Source organism: Colletotrichum abscissum, assembly GCF_030869225.1.
Source record: "Colletotrichum abscissum strain IMI 504890 chromosome Unknown Scaffold_12.1, whole genome shotgun sequence".
NCBI classification, from domain to species: Eukaryota; Fungi; Ascomycota; class Sordariomycetes; order Glomerellales; family Glomerellaceae; genus Colletotrichum; species Colletotrichum abscissum.
Window position 1 is genome coordinate 530,667 of NW_026850010.1, and position 18,156 is coordinate 548,822.

Below are 18,156 nucleotides of genomic sequence, written 5' to 3' on the forward strand. Positions count from 1 at the left end.
GCGCCCTAGGCCCATCGCCGTCTCGTCTTTTTTATCCATTCCCAGGGCATCGTTAGCCTACTCCTCCTCGGCCCTCCTGTGCCTGGCTACCGTTCTTTAATTAAAAGTAGCTTCCCTCCGACCTTGTATCCGCGAGCTATCGGATACGAAAATCGCACATCCTAAACCCTCCTAGGCACTCCGTACGCATACACTACCTGGCCAACCCTGTCTCGCCCTACAGAATAAGCCCAACCTAACCTTGGAACACCAGCCATTTCCCGGCCTCACCACCACGACACCACCACGCATTTGGACATCCAGCCAGCCTGCCTTGCCCGCCCGCGTTGCTTCATTTCTCGGGTCCTTCCTTCCAGCCCCTGCACTGCTGGAATTCCCACTTTCACCTACTCCGCTATTGAGTCGTGTTTGGCATTTTACAGCCAAATATCCAATATCTCCCCCCGCCACCATTTCTTCTCAGAAAACACTCTTCTCTCCCTTCAACTTTCGCTCTGCTTTGCCTTTCTTTTCTTTCCAATCTTTTGTTACGCTGTCTCTCCCTCCCTTGAACGTCAAACTTCCAACCAATCGATCTCTCTTCAGACATCGACAGTGCTGCAACGATCTGCATTCCCCCGGCGACCTGTAATCAAGACAAGAAAACAATTGGACCCGACTTATCCACCAACCAGTGGCGATACGAACCCCATTAGATCATCATAACCCGCAAGCTCCCTCCTTGCTTGCGTCAACCACCAACCCATCAAGCGCCCGATCTCCCCGAACTTCTCGAGTCCAGCCTCCACGTCTTCCTACCAGCTCGTCACCTTCCCGTATCTCCCGGCCTGGCTCCTGCAGCTTGTTCCGTTCAATCCGCTCCACCGCACCTGCCATAGGCTCACCAGCTGTCAAAAAGCTTGCTGGATCGAGACAGCACTAGCGAATTCCCGCCAAATCTGAGCCACGCTATGATGACGTGAAAGACCAACGTCTCGCCCTTGCACCACCATAGCTGCCTCGACTATTTCCCTGTTTCGACATCTACGCCTTTGTAGTTCCGTTCAATACGGCGCCAAGGATCCTTCCCTTCGGTCCCAAGAATAGTCAACGACGCAAAGTCATCTCGGCATATCGAGCGAAAGAAGAAAAAAAAAACTCTCGTTCACCACAAAACCCATCGATTGGCAGTCATCGCTCCTGCCACGCCTACTTGAACCTCCAATCGCGGATCTCCGAGCTCGACGATCTCTGGTCATTCGCTCTCTTCTACTCAGCCAACCCCTCATTCGCTTTACCAACCACCAACCTCCATCATGTCTTCTTCTGATGGTTCCCTCGGCAGTACGGGCAGCTCATACTCGCTCTCCAACATGCCTTACACTTGGATTCTCACGCCGCTCATCGTCTTCCTCGCCCTCGGCATCATCGCAACTCTTGTTCAATTTCAACGCCGCCGCCGTCTCCGGAAGCTCGGCCTGCAACGTCCCTGGCCCCGCCGCGACTTAGAAGCGAATCGCCAAAGAGGTCAGCGGTCGTCGAGAAACGGCCGCTGGGCCTGGACCACTCGTAGCGATGAGGGCCTGGACGAGTTCGGTGAAGCCCCTCCAGCCTATGAGCCCAAGGCGAAGCCGGGTCAGGCTTACGCTCGTGAGGGTAGCTTCGAGATGGCACACCACGTCGAGCACACCGCGAGAGGTGCCATGCCTCCGCCCCCGCCCATCGGCGGCACAGCAGGCGTCGGCCGTGGCTCTCTGCCTCCGGATTACGGCACAGCTACCGGCTCCACGTCTTCTTCGACTCCGCCGCCTGCCGTTACCAGCCCGCCTACGGCGATGACTAGGCACTAATACCATCACGCACCCACCACCACTGGGAGTTATCAACACCGATCAGCTCCCACTTTTCACCACTTCTTTTTTTTTACTCATCGGCGTTACAACGAGGCACCAAAAGGGGCGTTTAAGGGAAAGCACAGCAATGATACCATGTTTGAGTTGGGAATGGGTCCTATTTTTTCATCGAAGTCACAGAGCATACAAGCGGGGGGAGGAGAATCACAAACATCATTGCATCGATTCATTACGAGAGACGTTCGACGTCAAGGATACGGGCGGGAGGAGGATTGGGGGATGTTAAAACATACCAGTCTGTTGCGTAGGCTGGGGAACAACTGAGGTCCCCCAAGGATCTTTGGTGGAACACCATCCATTCGCAGACAGAATGCCACAGTTGGTGATACTGAGGTTGAATGCTGCATATTTCATGTCTATCGTAGCCACTGCAGTATTGGTAGCCAGGACTCGAATAAAAAAGAAATCAAATCACAGTCGTACTATGGCGTTTATAGTCATGTCCCCCCTGTGCTTCATGTTATCGTTAACCCTAAGTCGGAATAGTACTGAGTCTTTTGCGTCACGCAGGGGAAGCTTGAGATGAAGGTCGCTTGAGATGCTGTTTGCTCGGGCATAGAACTGATGCGTCCCGCTTGGTGCGAACAGTTGTGTTGCCCGGTTGCTTCCAAGGGCTGAGATCGAAGAGGGAGGCTTAGGCAATTTGGTCTATGGAATCCAGGCTGTCTCTGAGGGGGGACGGGCCTTCCTACTCTGCAAGCTCAAGCCGTCATCTGTTCAAAAGTGCGGAGGCTTCTCGTGACTTGGCCGTTGCAGGTTCCGTGGTCTCTTAGTGGCGGTGTGATCACATGTCTAAACGAGGAGTGCTGGAGAGAGGGGTAGGGGAGCGACTAGAGAGAAGGGACTATTGGAAGGAGTCGGATGACGGTTTTGTGCTGATACAGGAGGTGTCTTGACTTCCACTCGCAACGTATCGAGGTATTCGCGAATAGAGAATGACGACGGCGGGGGCAACGCAGGATTCACGATGAGTATCTTGAAGGGCTACGGGGACGAGACAGAGAGACCAGTAGGCCCGTAGGGTTTTCTCTAACTGCAACCTTGCGGCGGAGGAGAAACGACCCATGAGGGGTATGAATACATTTACGAGATAGCCATCGACGAGCTGTTCTCTCAACTGGTCCAGATTCTTAAGCATCCCGGCAGTGATGACAAAATTCGCATGCTGGGTGGTCTGTCTGCTCAAGCAGAGGATGTGGCTCCAATGTAACCACAGAGAGCGGGGAAAGAACATAATATCAAGTCAGTAGGTCAGTTTTCGTTGCCCATGGTTCATTGATTATTCAAGAGGGAATATAAAGTGAAAGGCAAATGAGAAGGAATATTGGGTTATATATAGGTAGGTACATCGTCAAGCAATGTCACAGGACAAGTCGTTGGCTCTTGACACAGCCGGGCCTCTTATCTATATCAAACCCAGGCCGCAACTCTCGCTTTTGCGGGCATAATAGCCGGGCGGCCTGGGACTGTGTCCAGGACAAAGACAGATGGAGGGCGAGATGTAGAATGGGTACGGTAGGGCTCACTATATAGTATCCTTTGGGAGACGAAGAGATACAGACGAGTTGAAGAGAGGGAACTCATTAATTGCGAGGCTATGCTCCTTCATCGTAGATACCATAGAACTGACGCGCTTGAAAGCTGTGTGGCATCGCTGTTGAGGCTCCAGGCGCTACTAAAGAGTTCGAAATCGTAGCTATGCTTGCGTTTCTGTTGAAGCAGACAATGCGATACAATACCATACGATTTGCGAGTTAAGGTAACTTGGTTAACTGAGCTCTCGCACCTTTAGTGTCTGATTTGTCTCGAAGTACTGATAGGCAGGCAGTGAGCTTCAAGAGGCCGGTTTGTAAGCCTCTCGAGTCAGCTTGTCTTTTTGATATTGCCAATCGCAAAGATTGAAGGTTCTGGAATTCAACCAACGGATACGTCCGATCAGCTCGTAGGCCTTGTCTTTTCCAAAGAAAACAAGTGATTTTTGTAGTTGACCAGAACCACAGAGCAGTCAATAGGTATTAACGGTATCAAACGTACTATTTAGCTCCATCTGCCATTTATTTATCTGCCATTTATTTCTGATTCCGGGGTAAATCCAATGTTAGTACTGATTATAGCCTAGAGCCATCGCAGTGTGTCTTGCACTTATCTCAAAAAGATTGGACAAGGTCCGGTCCCTCGTCTGGCTGGCCGGTTGTTCCTGTCAACGCTTGACGATTCCCTTCGCAAGCTGTCCGATTTACGCCCACACTGGACCGAGAGCATTGAGAGCGTATGAAAGAAAATGAAGGCAAGCACAGCTCTAGTCGGCAGTCGTTTGTTCTATGCTGTGATGTCACAGGTGGGCGAGTGGGTTTAGAAGCTGAAATGCTGGATTGTTTCGTAGCGGCGTACCTCCACCTCGGATTCCAGTTGAACTTACTTCGTGATTAAGGAAGTGGTATACGGTAACAGGAAAAGGGGGAGGATGCGCGAGCAACGAGCAACGATACCAGAAGAACATGCAGCTGAATTGTCGATCTCAATGGGACTAGTTTTACGAAATGGCCAAAAGTGTTCGTTGGAGCCGTGTCAACTTATGCCCCCATGAGATAGCCTCCTGACCCCGAACACGCGCCGCCGTTGTTGTGAGTTGTTTTCCGTGATGCCCTCTGGTCCATGAGGTTGCCGTAAGACGCCATTCTATCGACACGACCAGAGGCGGATTCCAAGGGGCTGGCTTTAAGTTCTGCCGTTCATTGCCCCGATTCACATCCTCAACGTGATTCAAAGACGGACGAGGGTTATGTCTTCACGTGGGATCTTGCTCAGCATCAACAGCGATGAAGACTCTGCCCTGCTTTTTAGGTCAGAGAGCAAGGAATCATTGAGCGTAGTCGCAACAGCTTAACAAGGCCCTCTTGACCTTAAATGTCTCCTAAAATATCTGTCTTAGCTATGTTTTTCGCGATGGATGCAGTCTCGGAGAATAATCGGGCAGTCATACTTGTAAACGGACATATTAGAAAGATGGTATTGCGATAGGTCTCTACTAGTTGGTTACGTGTAGCCCACTGGTTTAAATCCATGAAGCCAATACTAGGAGAGGCGTAGTGAGTTCTAAGCATGGATGGAATCCGAGTTCCCATCTTCGTAGGCTTTAGGAGTGGCCCTGTCGGGCCAGTGACAGTAAGTGGTCGACCCTTGCATAGCCTGGCGAGAATCCCTGTAGAAAAGCTGTCCTCGTTTCTTGGATCCAAAAATTCGAAGTACTAGACCAGCTCCCGCATCATTGATGGTGTCTGCCCGGGGGGAGTGAGGTCACTCAAATGTCTATACTATTTCAAGCTACGTTCTTCTTCACCACTTCTGTTTTATACTCCGAGGCACAATACGGCAAGCGGTACCTGAAAGGCATGGAATGACTGTAAGAGGGTTTTGTGTTACGAGAATAGAGCAATGATACCGTGTTATCCCAACGGTTCGGGAATCGGATATAAGTGTCGACCATAGAGAGGCAGCGGTTCGTGAGACTGGAGGTGAAGTCGCCGTCCTGGTGAGTATATTCACTCGTGTTCGAGCAGAATGCCTCCATTCTGGGAGACTCAAGCCAGTTTCGACTGCCGAGTCTCTAAGTTAAAACATGAAATCCACTAGATCGCTGCTCATCCCTTCCTCTCCGTCACTCGCTTTCGTCTTAGGATTATTCGACCAAGAATACGGACAATGTGACAAGTTACTCTAGCTTCTGTACCCTCACCTCAGCCCCACAGCCTTGTCTCAATTACCTCTCAAGCAGCTCAATAGGCCTGTGGTACAAACTCTCAACAAATGACTACGCAGACTGGGGGCGGCCTGAGGGTCGTGGCTCTGGAATTCCGGGAGAAATCACTGAGGTGTAACTACACTTGCACTTTCTACCGGACGTAGGAACATATCTAGCAGTCATCCCTTTTCATCCAGCTCTTGCCTGTAATTAAACAACGAAGGATAGCAATAATCAGCCTTGAGAACGAAATCGACATGTTTTCTCTCTCTCTCTCTCTCCTGAGGAGACAGCTGCCACACGTCTCGGCGCTAATAGACTGGACTAGCGGCTTAGGTCCCTTTGTTTATGACTTGAAAATGAGGAAAGAGTCATCTTCGGGAGAGTCAAAGGAACTTAGCATGGTTAAGAAGAAGGAAAAGAAGGATAATAGATAAAGGCTATAGAAAACCACAAGTCTTTCATATCAGGAATTCAAAGCTGCTACACGTCAACGACAAGTGGTTCTTCGCGAACCTCATTGTGGTAGCAATATGGCCCTTTTTCGTAGAGAACTCATGGGTCCACGTATCTTAGTCTGAATACCGGCTAGGGCGAGAGCGAAAGCCTACGTTCACGGGATGCCTCAAGCTGCCGCTCCCTCGAATTCATGAGGTGCATCGAGCAGAGGGTTTACTGGTCATGGATTCGAAGGAGGGAGCACTTCCCCGGTGCGGTTCGAATCGGCCGTGGCCACGTAGCCTGGTAGTTAAACGGGTAGTGAAGAAAATGAGGCGCTGGGTTTTCGTAGGGATAGGGTTTGAACTAAGGCCCGAGACCTTTTACTGATTTTCTCTAAGTGTTAATTCTCTGAGACTGGAGGTCGGGAGCATCTGTTCGGGAAGTGTCAAGACGTTGTCGATTATCGAGCCTCCACATCACAGCTTCAATGATGGAGGGGCGCAAGAAAAAGCTCAGTGGTATGTAGTAGTATTGAAGCGACTCGTACTTTTCCCAGTGGAGCGTTGGTGCATCTATACCAAGACGGGTGAGGTTAATTTATTGGCAGCGCTCGTATTTGACACCTTTTACTTCCTTCCATATTGGGACGTATTCTGGCTGCGTCAACCATCGTAATTACCCCTTATTCTGCGCGGTATATGTGGAGGCGCTATATGATTCAGGGAAGATATGTTTTGTTTACATAGTTCCGTAGAGGTGATCTTGCCTAAAGAGGCCTGCTAACGGCCTCCGAGATGCTCTCGACGCGGAAGCTCATGACGTCGGCAAGAAATGTCGGGTATCACAATGCTCCAGGTCTTCAGATTGGCCCATGTCACTCAAAGGTAAGTGAGCTGGATAGGCCAGATATTCATTTACTGACCGTTTCCTCTCAACATGAGTAACCTGCTCGGTGGGTTTGTGAGGCTGGCAAGTCTGAGGAGGGCACATATGGGCATATCGCAGACTGGCTTAGACACTCAGAGTTTTTGCCTCGGATAAGTACAAGCATTCCGTCATCACCCGCACCTCTGAGTTTCCACACATCAAGATGAAGTGGCCCTACAAGTTACTGGAAAGATTGACCACTGGACCACAAGAGAGAGGCGCCGCGAAACATATTCGCCAAGCTTCGGGGTCGGTGCGCCCGTAGATCATATAGACGCCGATGTCCTACTAGTTGTGGCATTACCAAAGCTCCAAAGAAACAAAACATGTAAGAGCAAATATTATCGACAGGGCCATGCAGACGAGGAGGCGGGCGCAAGTGAGTGTACTTATGTACTCTGTACTGACCACCGTTGCAGATCAATATGTGAGGTCTCTTAAGAAGGTCCTCCGTGCTTCAGATTTTCGTGTTTCTTTTGTAGATCTGCCGGGTCCGGGGCCCCTCGGACATCCATGTGACCCGTGTCAAGGGGAAAAGCACCGTAGCGTCCGGGTCACCTCCCCCAGAGAAAGAGGGGAGGCCCACGCGGGATTCGGTTCCCGGCAAGATGAAGAGAGAGAGACAGAGCCAGTTCTTCCTGAAACCAGCGGCGAATAAACGAGAAGGGTTGGGCCGCATGAGATTTTCGGATTCGGGTACGGAGCTGAACCTTCGGATGTGAGTACTCATCACGGCCGAATACTCTGATGAATCGCAGACCAGGGACCCAAATCTTTCATGGTAATAAGTCCAAAGAGGAGTGGGCAGATAATTGGAGTGGCAAGAAGACTGGACACGTTTGTTGGTTCAAGCTCATCTATATACGCACTCTCCTCGTGTGATCGTTTACAATTTGTCATTTACAAAAACAAAAGGTACAATATGATACATGGCGAGATTTATATACGCCCATGGACGCTCGCTTGCTCGTGAACCCCATCTCACAGGACCGCTTTCTATACACAGGTGGCATGCCAAGGATATCGATGATTTGTAAAGGAAACATGAGACTCGAAAGAGAGTCTTTGCACGGCCAGCGTAGCAAGAAGTTGGTTGAGCCCGCAAAGAAAAGCAGAGGTTTCCGCCCATCCTGTCCCATCATGCGTCGTGAAATGTTCGTCAGTACAAATACATAACAGTAACACGATTTGTACAAAAGCCAGTGAGCCGCCCATTCATTTTTCCTTCAGTAGATGACCGTTACTCTCTTCCGCCGACGAGTAGGCTTCTGCTCGGCGCCCATCATGGGGGGTCCGGGCATGGGGTAGTCAAGGTTATCCTTGTAGATGTTGAACTTGATGCCCTCATCGTTGGCCTTGTACAGCTCCGTCGCCTTGACGCCGGGGGGCTTCTCGGACCCGCCGCCCTGGACGTCAATGTTAAGGCACTGTGGATAGTTCTGCGCGCCGCCCTCCCGGCCGGCCTCATGCAGCGCAATCGTCTCGTGGCGGAGAACGTACTGGCCGGGTGCGATGCTTGCCGGAATCGTCATCGTCCACGACTTGTTGTTGGATAGCATGTCGTCCGAACCCCACTTGCCGGGCGCTTTGGCACCGTCGACGACGCCAACGGCGTCAATCTTGAAGAATTGCAGATCGGCCTTGTTGACCTTGGCGCAGTCGCCATTACAGGGGGCCAGATAGTCCATCATCGGCCCGTGGTGCGACTCGGGCCAATCGGTCCAGAAGACGGTGACGTTGGAGCCCGCTGTGACTTTTGCGGCGATCGGTGCCGGTTCCGCGCCGACGTGGCAGATGATGTCTGCGTCTGCGTACTTGTCTACGGCGACGAAGCCGTTGGACAGATCCTTTGGGATGGACCATCCTATGACTTGTGGCGGGGGCTTCTTGTACTGCATCTGAGGGCTGTAGCCTTCATAGCTGGAGGGGGAGGAGCGGGTCAGCGAGGATGGACTAAAAGTGACTGAGATATCGAACCCGGACTTACAAGACTCCATCTGCCATAAGGCCGTTTACTGTGCCATGGGCACTAACGGTGTGAAGAGCGGCCGAGGCCAAGAAGGCATACTTCAAGGCGGACATGATAGAATCTTTGCGCGTATTCGTGATGTGTGGCTTCTTCAAAGTTCCGAGGTTGCGGGTTGGACAAGTCTGCGAGATGGAAAAACTAGGGTTACGTTTTAAGGATTGTTGTGACTTATATGTTCGTTATCAGCGAGGGATCAGCGACTGTTTGTGGGGGAAAAGGAGCGTAATTAGTCGACCAGCGCACTAGAGTATTATCAAAGAATGTGTAAGTTGCTTCCCAGACGTGACATCGGTAGCAACGGGGAAGCTCTTGGGATGACGGTTATTATATCACACACCAAGAAAGCCGCAGGGAACGTCGCGGCTGGGAAGTCTCCCGGTCCCGATTCATCCGTTCAAACAAACAAAGTCTTCAGCTTTCCCCGTGCGCTGATGTTGAGACCACCCACAGCGCAAAAAGAAGGTGCAAAACATCAGACACAGAGAGTAGACGATGACCTCAGGTACCGGCCGGGATTCGAGCTACGATTGGCGGAGATCGGATCTTCACCATCCAGAACGTCGGTTCAGAGTATCACTTGGTCATGTTCCCTGTTTCAAGACTGGGATAATCCATTGTTCCATTCGGCGTCTCTTCTATAGGAGCGTCCGTGCAAAGCACCCTTCTCAGCCTCATAGAGTTATCTTCCGACGACTCTTCACGTTTTCTTGTCTGTTGTGGGGGGAGGAAAGTTTTGTTCCGAGCTGGGACTGCATGGCCATCCTGGACGAAGTCGGGATCTCCTCTTAGTCTATTGCGCTCGTTTGCGAGTCGACTCTATACAGTTGCCCGGCTTCGTCTCAATGATTTCCCGATTCGGTAGTGGCCTCGGCTCTTTCATCCAGGCCTTTCAGCCCTCATTTTCATGCGATAGTCTCATAGTCCTGAACTGATATACGTCCCAAACTTTGTGACCGTTTCATCCGTCCACAAAGTGTTCATCTGCTCGCTCAAGGCAGCGCAAGCCCGCAGCATGACGTGCTTCTGCGACGAAACCTTGAGATTGGCTGCAGAGTCTTCGCGATTCATTCGTATTTCATCAGTATACTTCGGATCTGATGCGCTGACAGAGTCGAAAATAGGTATCGGTTGATTCATTTGGAGGTTGGGTTCGCCAAGGAACAACCTCAAATGTAGGCACCTTCGTCTACCTACTTGTCGACAAAATGTAATTGCGGCTGATAGTCTGTTCCGAGGACGTCGCCACATGCGGGTGAGTGCCAGCTGTCCGAGTTGCTTGATCTTTGCGCATCGGGCAATATGCCAGCAAAGGGACTTCTCCCGATATCTCCGCCAGTCCAGATCGTCTCCTAAGCCTCAAAGCTGACTCAAGGCCCGCCACGCAGACTCTGCGGAATGCGATAGGTCAGATGTTTTCTTTCCCCATGTCCAGCCCCCTAACTCCATAACACCTCCAAATATTGCACAAAGCCAAGTCCCACCATGACGGCAAGCCGGTCATCCGAAAGTGTATCGTCCCGTCTACAGCAACTCGAAGTCGTCCAACTTGTCGCGATACTTCATGATGTTTCTCTTGACCTTGCTGCCCACGGTCCATGTAACGAAGTCCTCCATGCTGCGAGTAACCAAGAACGCGGGATCGACACATGTTTCCGTGCCCACACGAACATGTCCCTGTTCGATGAGCTTCGTTGCTGCCTGTACGGTCTCGGCCATACTGCGACATCTACATTAGCATTATGCCCAAAGAAGCAAGCTGTGAAAGTCTCCTTTTTCATACCGAAGGCGAGTCATGACGACGGGGAGACGTCGTCTTGCGAAAGCGCTGACTGTGACGTTGTGTTCGATGGCCGAGAGCTTCGAGGCCGAGGAGAGAACACCCATGTCATACAGCTTGTCGAGGAGCAGTTGCTCGTGCTTTCGGCGGGCCGCGTTTTCCGGAGGCATCAGGCTGATCCTATGCGCCAGTTGACGGATGGACTGCGCATCCGTGTCAATTTACGTCTCGATGTGTATTCGACCGCAAACTCGGGGAGATATTCGGAGAACTTACGCCGCATAGCCTGTTGTATTTGTGCTGTCAATGTTAGCGGTGGTTCATGATACGGGCGTCAACTGTGTAACTCACATAATCTTCGGGCTTCTGAATCATGTATCTGCGCACCTGTTCGCATGTTAGATTGTGTCGCGCACATCTCTTCTCGTGGAGTCTGCCATACCACTGCGGCGTCTCGGTGGTCGCCATCCTGGTAATTCAATGTTAGCACATGCGCCTCGGGCCGCTGCGCGGGCGAAGTGCGGTTGATCACGGTACCTGCTTGTATGTGATGAAGTCGTGCTTCCGCAGGAGCTTCTGCTCGTGATACTTGAGTTTGCGGACCATGCTGGGCTATTGACGTCGCGGGTTCCCAGTTCGGTTTGGCGATTGACTACGGTAACGAGTGGTCGCGGCAGAAGAAAAAGTTCTGGAGCTGGCGGGACAAAATTCCTTATCGCCGCCAACGCTTATCGGACGAGTGGGGCGGGAGGTTCCGTCGGCCTACCAAAAAATTCCCGTGACAGCTTCAACATCTCGCGACAGATCACGACTCGCTGGGATATTCCAACAATTCCTCACAAAACCAGCAATGCCTCCCAGACTACCACTCATTTCGGCCATCAAGGCACCGAGCGCCTTGATGGCCCGGGTCGCGCGCCCGTTCTCGTCAACTCCCGCAGTCGCCCGTACGTCAATGACCCTTTACAGCTAGCTCCCTTATCCCCGTGGCGCGAAAGCTAACGTCAAGCTTTACAGAGTCCTCCAGCTCCGATCCGATCAAGAACCTCCTGAACCTCGACGAGAAGCCCAAGGTGCACTCTGCCGACCGTATCCGTGGTCTCATCAACAATGGAAGCAAGGCCCGCTTGGAAGGAGCTGCGGCTCGGAAACGCACCATGCTCGAGTCTCTCCGCGAGAAGAAGGTTAGCGACGACTATGTCAAGCAAATGCCGCGTCGCTGGCGTACCGGTGAGGTATACGCGCCGCACGATCTCAGTCCTCTTGAGATGGAGAAATGGCGCAGGCAAAAGACCGTCACGGTCGATGTCGTTGACTTGTTGGGGATCAACCCCCTGGACCACTACAGAGTATGTTTCACCGGTACCTTCAAAACGCTCTGTCTGCTAATTCTGTGTTGCAGAACTTCTCGATGATTTCCGAGTATATGACAAACTTCGGACAGATCAGGCACAACAAGGAAACGGGACTGAAGCCGACGAACCAGAGGAAGATGGCAAAGGCTATCCGGAGAGCGATTGGTATGGGTATCCACCCTAGTGTGCACCACCACCCCGAGCTGTTGAAGAAGAGATTCCGCCTCAATGCGTCGTGGAAGTAGAGACTTTGGAGAGGCTTAGTGTTTGGAAAGGCTCGCAGGGCCTGTGGATTTGTCTGCGGAAATTGGGAGTCTCTCCCGTGTATGAATTGTACAATATCTTGGCGTCTATTATAAATGTACAGATACAAGAAGCTCCTCCAGTACTTATTGTACACATCATGCCTTCAGAACACGCTGTAGCTTGAACTTCTTCAGTTTTTCGGGAGTGTAATAGTAGCGGAACTTCTCCACCTCCGCCCACTCCTCTGGGAACTGCTTCTTGGCCCACGCCTCGAACTCCCGCTGCAAGCCTTGCCCAGGCAACGCGTTAAATGGAATGCCAAGCCTGTACAGATGTTAGCTATGAAGTTTGACAGAGGTTGGAGGGATGAACTCACGTCATGGCATCAGGCCCATACCCAACAGCTCGCTTCATGGTTCTGATCGTGCTCTGGACCTCCTGCAGATTGCCATTGCCTGCCAGGCCACCGCAGTAGGAAGCAAAGACTGCCGGTGGAACATCGACCTCCATCTTCTCGATTTTCTTCCAGATATCCCTGGCAATCTGGTCGCCAAAGGCCTTGATTTCGCAGAGCGAGAATACAATCTCGAGACTGTTGTATGAAGGGCCTTCCGAAGACCTGACAATGTCCTGCCAGTACTCCAAGGCTATATTCGGTTTCCTGCATGCACCATAGGCAATCATCAAAGCGTTGAAAATCTTCGTGCTGGGCTGGATTTTCGTGTCCATCTTCAGCATGTTATGGACCAACTTCGTGCTGTCCAAGTCGGGACACCTGCCCATGCCTTCCAAACATTGAATGTAGGCTTCGCTCTTGGGGTGGAATGTTGGGTTGACATGCTGCCGCATGTGTCCGAATACGTGGACGGCCATGTCGGAGCGGTTGCGGTTGAAGAATGCGTCCATGAGTAAGAGACGGCTCGCAACACTGGTCTCCTGGAAGAACTGACGAAGGATGCAATAGGCGTCCCATACTCTCGCGGTACTGTTTTTCTTGTCCAAACAGTACGCCACAAATGCATCTCTGATGGATCGCCGTTGTTCGTTGCTGTGTTGAAATACATTCAGCGACAGTGTGTCGATAATTTCGAATTGCTGGTCATTCTTGAGGAAGACCGTGCATAATGCGACCACTGTCTCTGGGTCTAATGTGACAATTCGGTCCTCCAGAATATCCAGCATCTCGCGTATCGCCGTGGAATTCGGGGTTGCTTGGTAGCATAGCGCTTGGAGATACTTGTTGATCAGGGGCAAGTCGTCTTCTCCGTTCAGCTCCGCCTTGGGGAGCTGCATGTATGCCGCCCTGGCCCCTGACAAGTCCTTTGCCCGGATCTTGAAGTCCATTTGGAGAAGGTATGTTGTTGCATCAGGCCGGATGTCGAGCTCGCTTGCGAACGAGACAAGCCTGTCTGCCAAATAAGGGTCGTTCTTCTCAATAGCAACCTCCAGCAGCCCATTGATCGTTTGGGTGTCTGGTAGAAAGGCGCTGTCGTCGGGGTTGTGGCGAGCAACAACATCAAACATGCCTTTGATGTCATCAAGCCCTTTGCCCATGGACAGTACTGCCCACTGATAGATAACATCCCAATGCTCCTTGCTCGGGTTGGCGTCAACGAGCTTCTTGAAGATCGGCGCTGTCCACCCGCGTTGGTTGTTTCTCACTGAAAAATGCAAGATTTCTTTGAAAGACCTGGGGCTTGGATGCTCGATGTTGTGAGCTGGCCTCAGAAACCACTTCTTGGTCTCCAAAACGTTATCCTTCTTGGCGAAGAAAGTTGTCATAACCTCATGAAAATTCGCCGTGAAAGGCAAACCAAGTTTCTCGGCCTTTTTGACAGCTGCCACAAGCTCTGCCTCACGACCTTCCTCCGCCAGCCCCTGCAGGACATTGACCCAAAGATTCTGCGCGCCAGGTCGCTCTGCTTCAGATAATTGGGCCCAGTGTTCCTGCAACGCGATAAAGGCTTCGGGAGATGCTCCAAATAATGTCAAGGCAACCAGGTACGACTCGAAGTCCTCCGATGCCCCAGGATCTGCGGGATCCAATGCCCGTTCTTCCTTGATCGCATCGTATAAGAGCCTGGAGAACTCCAGGTGGTCTTTGGTATCCTCTTTCGGCAACTTCAGCAGCGCTTCCCGCGCGTTCGTCAAATCTGACAGAGTCAGACCTGGACCCGGCTCGTCATCCTTATTTTCGAGCAGGTATTTTAACAGATTACGACAGTGCAAGGCCTGAGTGCTGTTGACGACGATGTTGAAGCGCACTTTGTACGAAAACAAATCCCTAAACGCCTCGACCAATTCTGTTCTAGACGGCGGTCGAACGCTCTCCAAAAGGCGATTTCTCCATGTCAAGACCGTTGTCCACCCAGGCTCATACTCTGGCTTCTTAATTTGTCTCGGGGGCTTCTGCAGGATACCGAAGAACGTCCTTCGCTGGGACCGTCGAGAGAGGGATATCGTCGAAGGTACCGGGAGCTGTGTATGGCGACACGCTGGGCGAGAAAGAATCGAACAGGCAGGGACGCTGCCCCTAGGAACAAGGACCCGTCGGCAGACATGGCGGGCTAATTGCGCCCTCATGGTGTGGGTTCAGTGCTTTGCGCGAAAGGTTCTTGATGACGATCAGTTTGGAAACTATTGACACATGGCTTCAATTAAGCGTACCTGGGCATCTCCAGACCAAATCAAAGTAAGCGCGGCATGTGGTGAAGCGCAATGCCGATATTTGAAGCTCCAGAGATTTGCGAATTGGAATTTGGGGACACTGGAGCTCCCGGGACTTGGAAATCGCGGTAGCTGCCACCAAAATGCGACCCGCGCTCGTGGAGGACCCGCAGATTACCCGTGCTTAGTCATAATTTTGTTCACACCCGGCAACTTCGGTGTCAATGACCTCAATGACATTTAGAACCTCAAGAATCTCTCTTTCGTCAATGGAACTTGAAAGCTACTCCTGTTTCAAATTTACATTGCGATCACTATAGTCTACAAGCTCTCTCTCAATTCTCAATTCGAAAACTGCGTTCTGTAGCAGAGTGTGAATTACACAATATGGTAGTTCCCTTCAGTTCTTGAACCAATCATACTTTACCCAATTCCAAGCATCATTATCGTCAACAGTGGATCCCAACGTTGATGGTTATCCAGGTTGATCTGGATCACTTTAAACGACCGGCATTTTATTTCAAATTGCTTAGCAAGCTAGTTAATACCACGGTCCTAGTAGGCTTATAGTGACTGGAACCAAAACGGGATGGGAGCTAACAGCGATATCCAGACAGACCAAGACCACCGAGGGACCATTCGGCGCTGAATGGCAGAATTGGAAACTCAAAACGGACCGTTTGTGAATGATGATGAGATTCTCATGCTATGGCAAACGTTGTTGTACCGTTGCTCTCTGTGAGCGGCAGGAAGATGCCGATGGCAAGAGTCCAGACGACGCAGAGAACCAATCCCCCTGCTCATGAAGCACGAGAAACGAGCGTGTGTGCGCTCAAATCCGGGTTATGGTCAGGTTTGGCACCTCGGTGTCAAGTGTTCTTTTTCCATTCTTCTTTCTTCGCTGGGCCGCATGAAGCACAAACACGCTCAGACCCACGATGAAGTCAGTGCGGAACCTGAGCTTAGCTACGATGTCATGGCAATTGGTTCATTCAAACTGCTTGAGTGAGAAGCATTTAGAGTGCAAGTGCGCCCTGCGAATTTGTTTTCGAAGGCATCAGCATTCACACTCTGCAGTTGCAAATTGGTTGTAGAAACAGAAAGATCAAAACGACGACGAACCTTGAACCGGTAGTTAGCTCAAGACGTTTACGTACCGTTTTTGTAAGTCCTTGTTAGCGCGAAGCTATGCCTATTGACCATTGCTTACCAAAAGTAGGATACCTGAGAAGAATTCGGTACTTTTTATCCCGCTTCGGAGTGTAGTCCGACCTAAGCCGCCGGGCGGGCTGATACCCCGATAGCTTGACGACATACCGCCCAACTGGCCATTGAATCCTCTGACCTGCGCACTTTAGACCGACGGCGATATGTCAAGATCTCGTAGCTCCAGCCGCGGGTCTCTTGCGAAACAGACAGCAACACCGCCGCAAAGGACGCAACAGCCCAAAAGGAAAAATGGTGGCAGAGATGCCCAGTGCTACTTCTGTTGCTGCTGGTGCTGTTGGATAGTCCTCACCTTAGTCGCCTTATCCTGTGGCTCCGTCCTCCTGATGGCTGCCTCTCTTCCATTGCCGGATTCGGAGCCGCTCACCTCTTAGAACGGGACCGAAAGCATGAAATCCGATAACTCCAGTTTGCCAACGACCAGCTTCATGGCGGTTATCCTCAAGTTGTAACGCTGTAGGATTCCTGCCTCGGTTCGGCAGCCGTGAAGGGCCTTTCATTGCGTTCCAGCCCCCGACACAACCACTTGAGCTCAAGGAGGATGTAATTAGTTGTTGCCCGATCAAGTTGACCTTGGACCTCCGCTCACCCAGCAGCTTTTCCACAAGCCCTTCTTTTCCAATCTCTTTCCATCTTCCTTCGATGAAGATGTCCACCATGCCAGACTTAATCAAGGCCGCTTCCCAGGTCGTTTTATCCCTCGTCGTTATCAGAAAACCCCTTCCGGCGATGGGCCAATCAGTGCCCCGTCCTGGCCCAGGAGAGGTCTTGATCTGCGTCGAAGTCACTGGTCTTCTAGCCCTTGATCAAAAATTCCGCGACTTCGGCGTTTTCAGTATTGCCTCTCGCCTTCCCTTGGTGCTCAGCATCGATATCGTCGGCATGGTCGTCGAATACGGGATTTCGATCGCTCCAAGTGATGTCCCTTTCCCACCTATCGGTACGCGTGTCCTCTTCCAGGGGAATCTTCGTCGACCGCATGCCGGTGGCTTGGCCCCGTACGTTCTCGCCGATCCTCGACTTCTGCTTCCCGTCCCAGTGGCAATATCGTCCCTTCAAGCTGCAACGCTAATCACCAACCCCTTCACTGCGGCTCTTTCTCTGTTCCACTCATCTGGCCTGGAGTTTCCCTTTCCTAACACTGATACGACCTTCGAGTACCAAAAAGCCCATCTCATCGTCCTTGGCGCGGGCACAAACGTCGGCACTTTCATCGTTCAACTTGCGGCGATTGCGGGCATCGGAACCATCATACCCACCTCTTCCAAGGCCTCCTTTGCAAAACTCCGAACCCTTGGGGCAACTCATGTCGTTGACCGGTCCTCCTCTTCTATTCGGTCCGATGTTCAGACCATCCTCGGCTCTCCTCCTTTGCATGTCGTGGAGGCATATGCGTCTGGCCATCCCACTCTAGCCGCCTCTCTTTTCGTTCCCACCAATGTTTCGAAAGCCATCGTCATGTTGTCCTCCTCGACCGGTGCCGACATTGATGCCTTGGCTGAAAGGGGCATTTCCTTGCGCAACATCTATGGCTCCTTCGAGGCTCATCCTGATATGTTCCGATTCTGGGCCTCGGCTCTTTCCAGGTGGTTGTTGTCTGGCCAGTTGGAGGCACCCTCTCATGTCGTAATCCTCAGTGCCGACCCGCACCTCGTCAACGCCGCACTCGATGACATCGGGAAAGGTAGTGGGGTAAGGTATGTCGTCGACATGGGAAGAGAGGATGATGTGGGGGAGGACAGAGGAGATATATAGACGAGAGAGCGGAGGCAGATGGGGTGGACAGCGGGGGGGCAGACCAGAGGCACAGCAAGCTAAGATGCCGGGGGGTTGTACGAGATCCGTCACTCTAC

At 51.7% G+C, this 18,156-nt stretch overlaps 6 protein-coding genes across 6 annotated transcripts; 3 read left to right on the forward strand and 3 right to left on the reverse strand.

The window, feature by feature from the left end:
• Window positions 1-1,295: 1,295 nt before the first annotated feature.
• CABS01_05936 (uncharacterized protein) lies at window positions 1,296-1,829 on the forward strand (the record flags this gene model as incomplete). The annotated part of the gene is made up of 1 exon (XM_060539304.1): window positions 1,296-1,829. The coding sequence occupies one exon, from the start codon at window positions 1,296-1,298 to the stop codon at window positions 1,827-1,829; it is 534 nt and encodes a 177-aa protein (XP_060404699.1).
• Window positions 1,830-8,228: 6,399 nt separating this feature from the next.
• CABS01_05937 (glycosyl hydrolase family 61) lies at window positions 8,229-9,084 on the reverse strand (the record flags this gene model as incomplete). The annotated part of the gene is made up of 2 exons (XM_060539305.1): window positions 8,229-8,922; window positions 8,990-9,084. 2 exons carry the CDS (start codon window positions 9,082-9,084, stop codon window positions 8,229-8,231), a joined length of 789 nt encoding a protein of 262 aa, XP_060404700.1.
• Window positions 9,085-10,552: 1,468 nt separating this feature from the next.
• Window positions 10,553-11,414, reverse strand: CABS01_05938 (U3 small nucleolar ribonucleoprotein IMP3; the record flags this gene model as incomplete). Its single annotated transcript, XM_060539306.1, has 6 exons — window positions 10,553-10,748; window positions 10,812-11,011; window positions 11,085-11,108; window positions 11,160-11,195; window positions 11,251-11,277; window positions 11,346-11,414. 6 exons carry the CDS (start codon window positions 11,412-11,414, stop codon window positions 10,553-10,555), a joined length of 552 nt encoding a protein of 183 aa, XP_060404701.1.
• Window positions 11,415-11,658: 244 nt separating this feature from the next.
• CABS01_05939 (ribosomal protein S18) lies at window positions 11,659-12,408 on the forward strand (the record flags this gene model as incomplete). The annotated part of the gene is made up of 3 exons (XM_060539307.1): window positions 11,659-11,755; window positions 11,826-12,157; window positions 12,211-12,408. The coding sequence occupies 3 exons, from the start codon at window positions 11,659-11,661 to the stop codon at window positions 12,406-12,408; spliced, it is 627 nt and encodes a 208-aa protein (XP_060404702.1).
• A 156-nt stretch (window positions 12,409-12,564) lies between these two features.
• Window positions 12,565-14,992, reverse strand: CABS01_05940 (pentatricopeptide repeat domain-containing protein; the record flags this gene model as incomplete). Its single annotated transcript, XM_060539308.1, has 2 exons — window positions 12,565-12,733; window positions 12,786-14,992. 2 exons carry the CDS (start codon window positions 14,990-14,992, stop codon window positions 12,565-12,567), a joined length of 2,376 nt encoding a protein of 791 aa, XP_060404703.1.
• Window positions 14,993-16,960: 1,968 nt separating this feature from the next.
• CABS01_05941 (uncharacterized protein) lies at window positions 16,961-18,058 on the forward strand (the record flags this gene model as incomplete). Its single annotated transcript, XM_060539309.1, has 1 exon — window positions 16,961-18,058. The coding sequence occupies one exon, from the start codon at window positions 16,961-16,963 to the stop codon at window positions 18,056-18,058; it is 1,098 nt and encodes a 365-aa protein (XP_060404704.1).
• Between the last annotated feature and the right edge of the window lie 98 nt (window positions 18,059-18,156).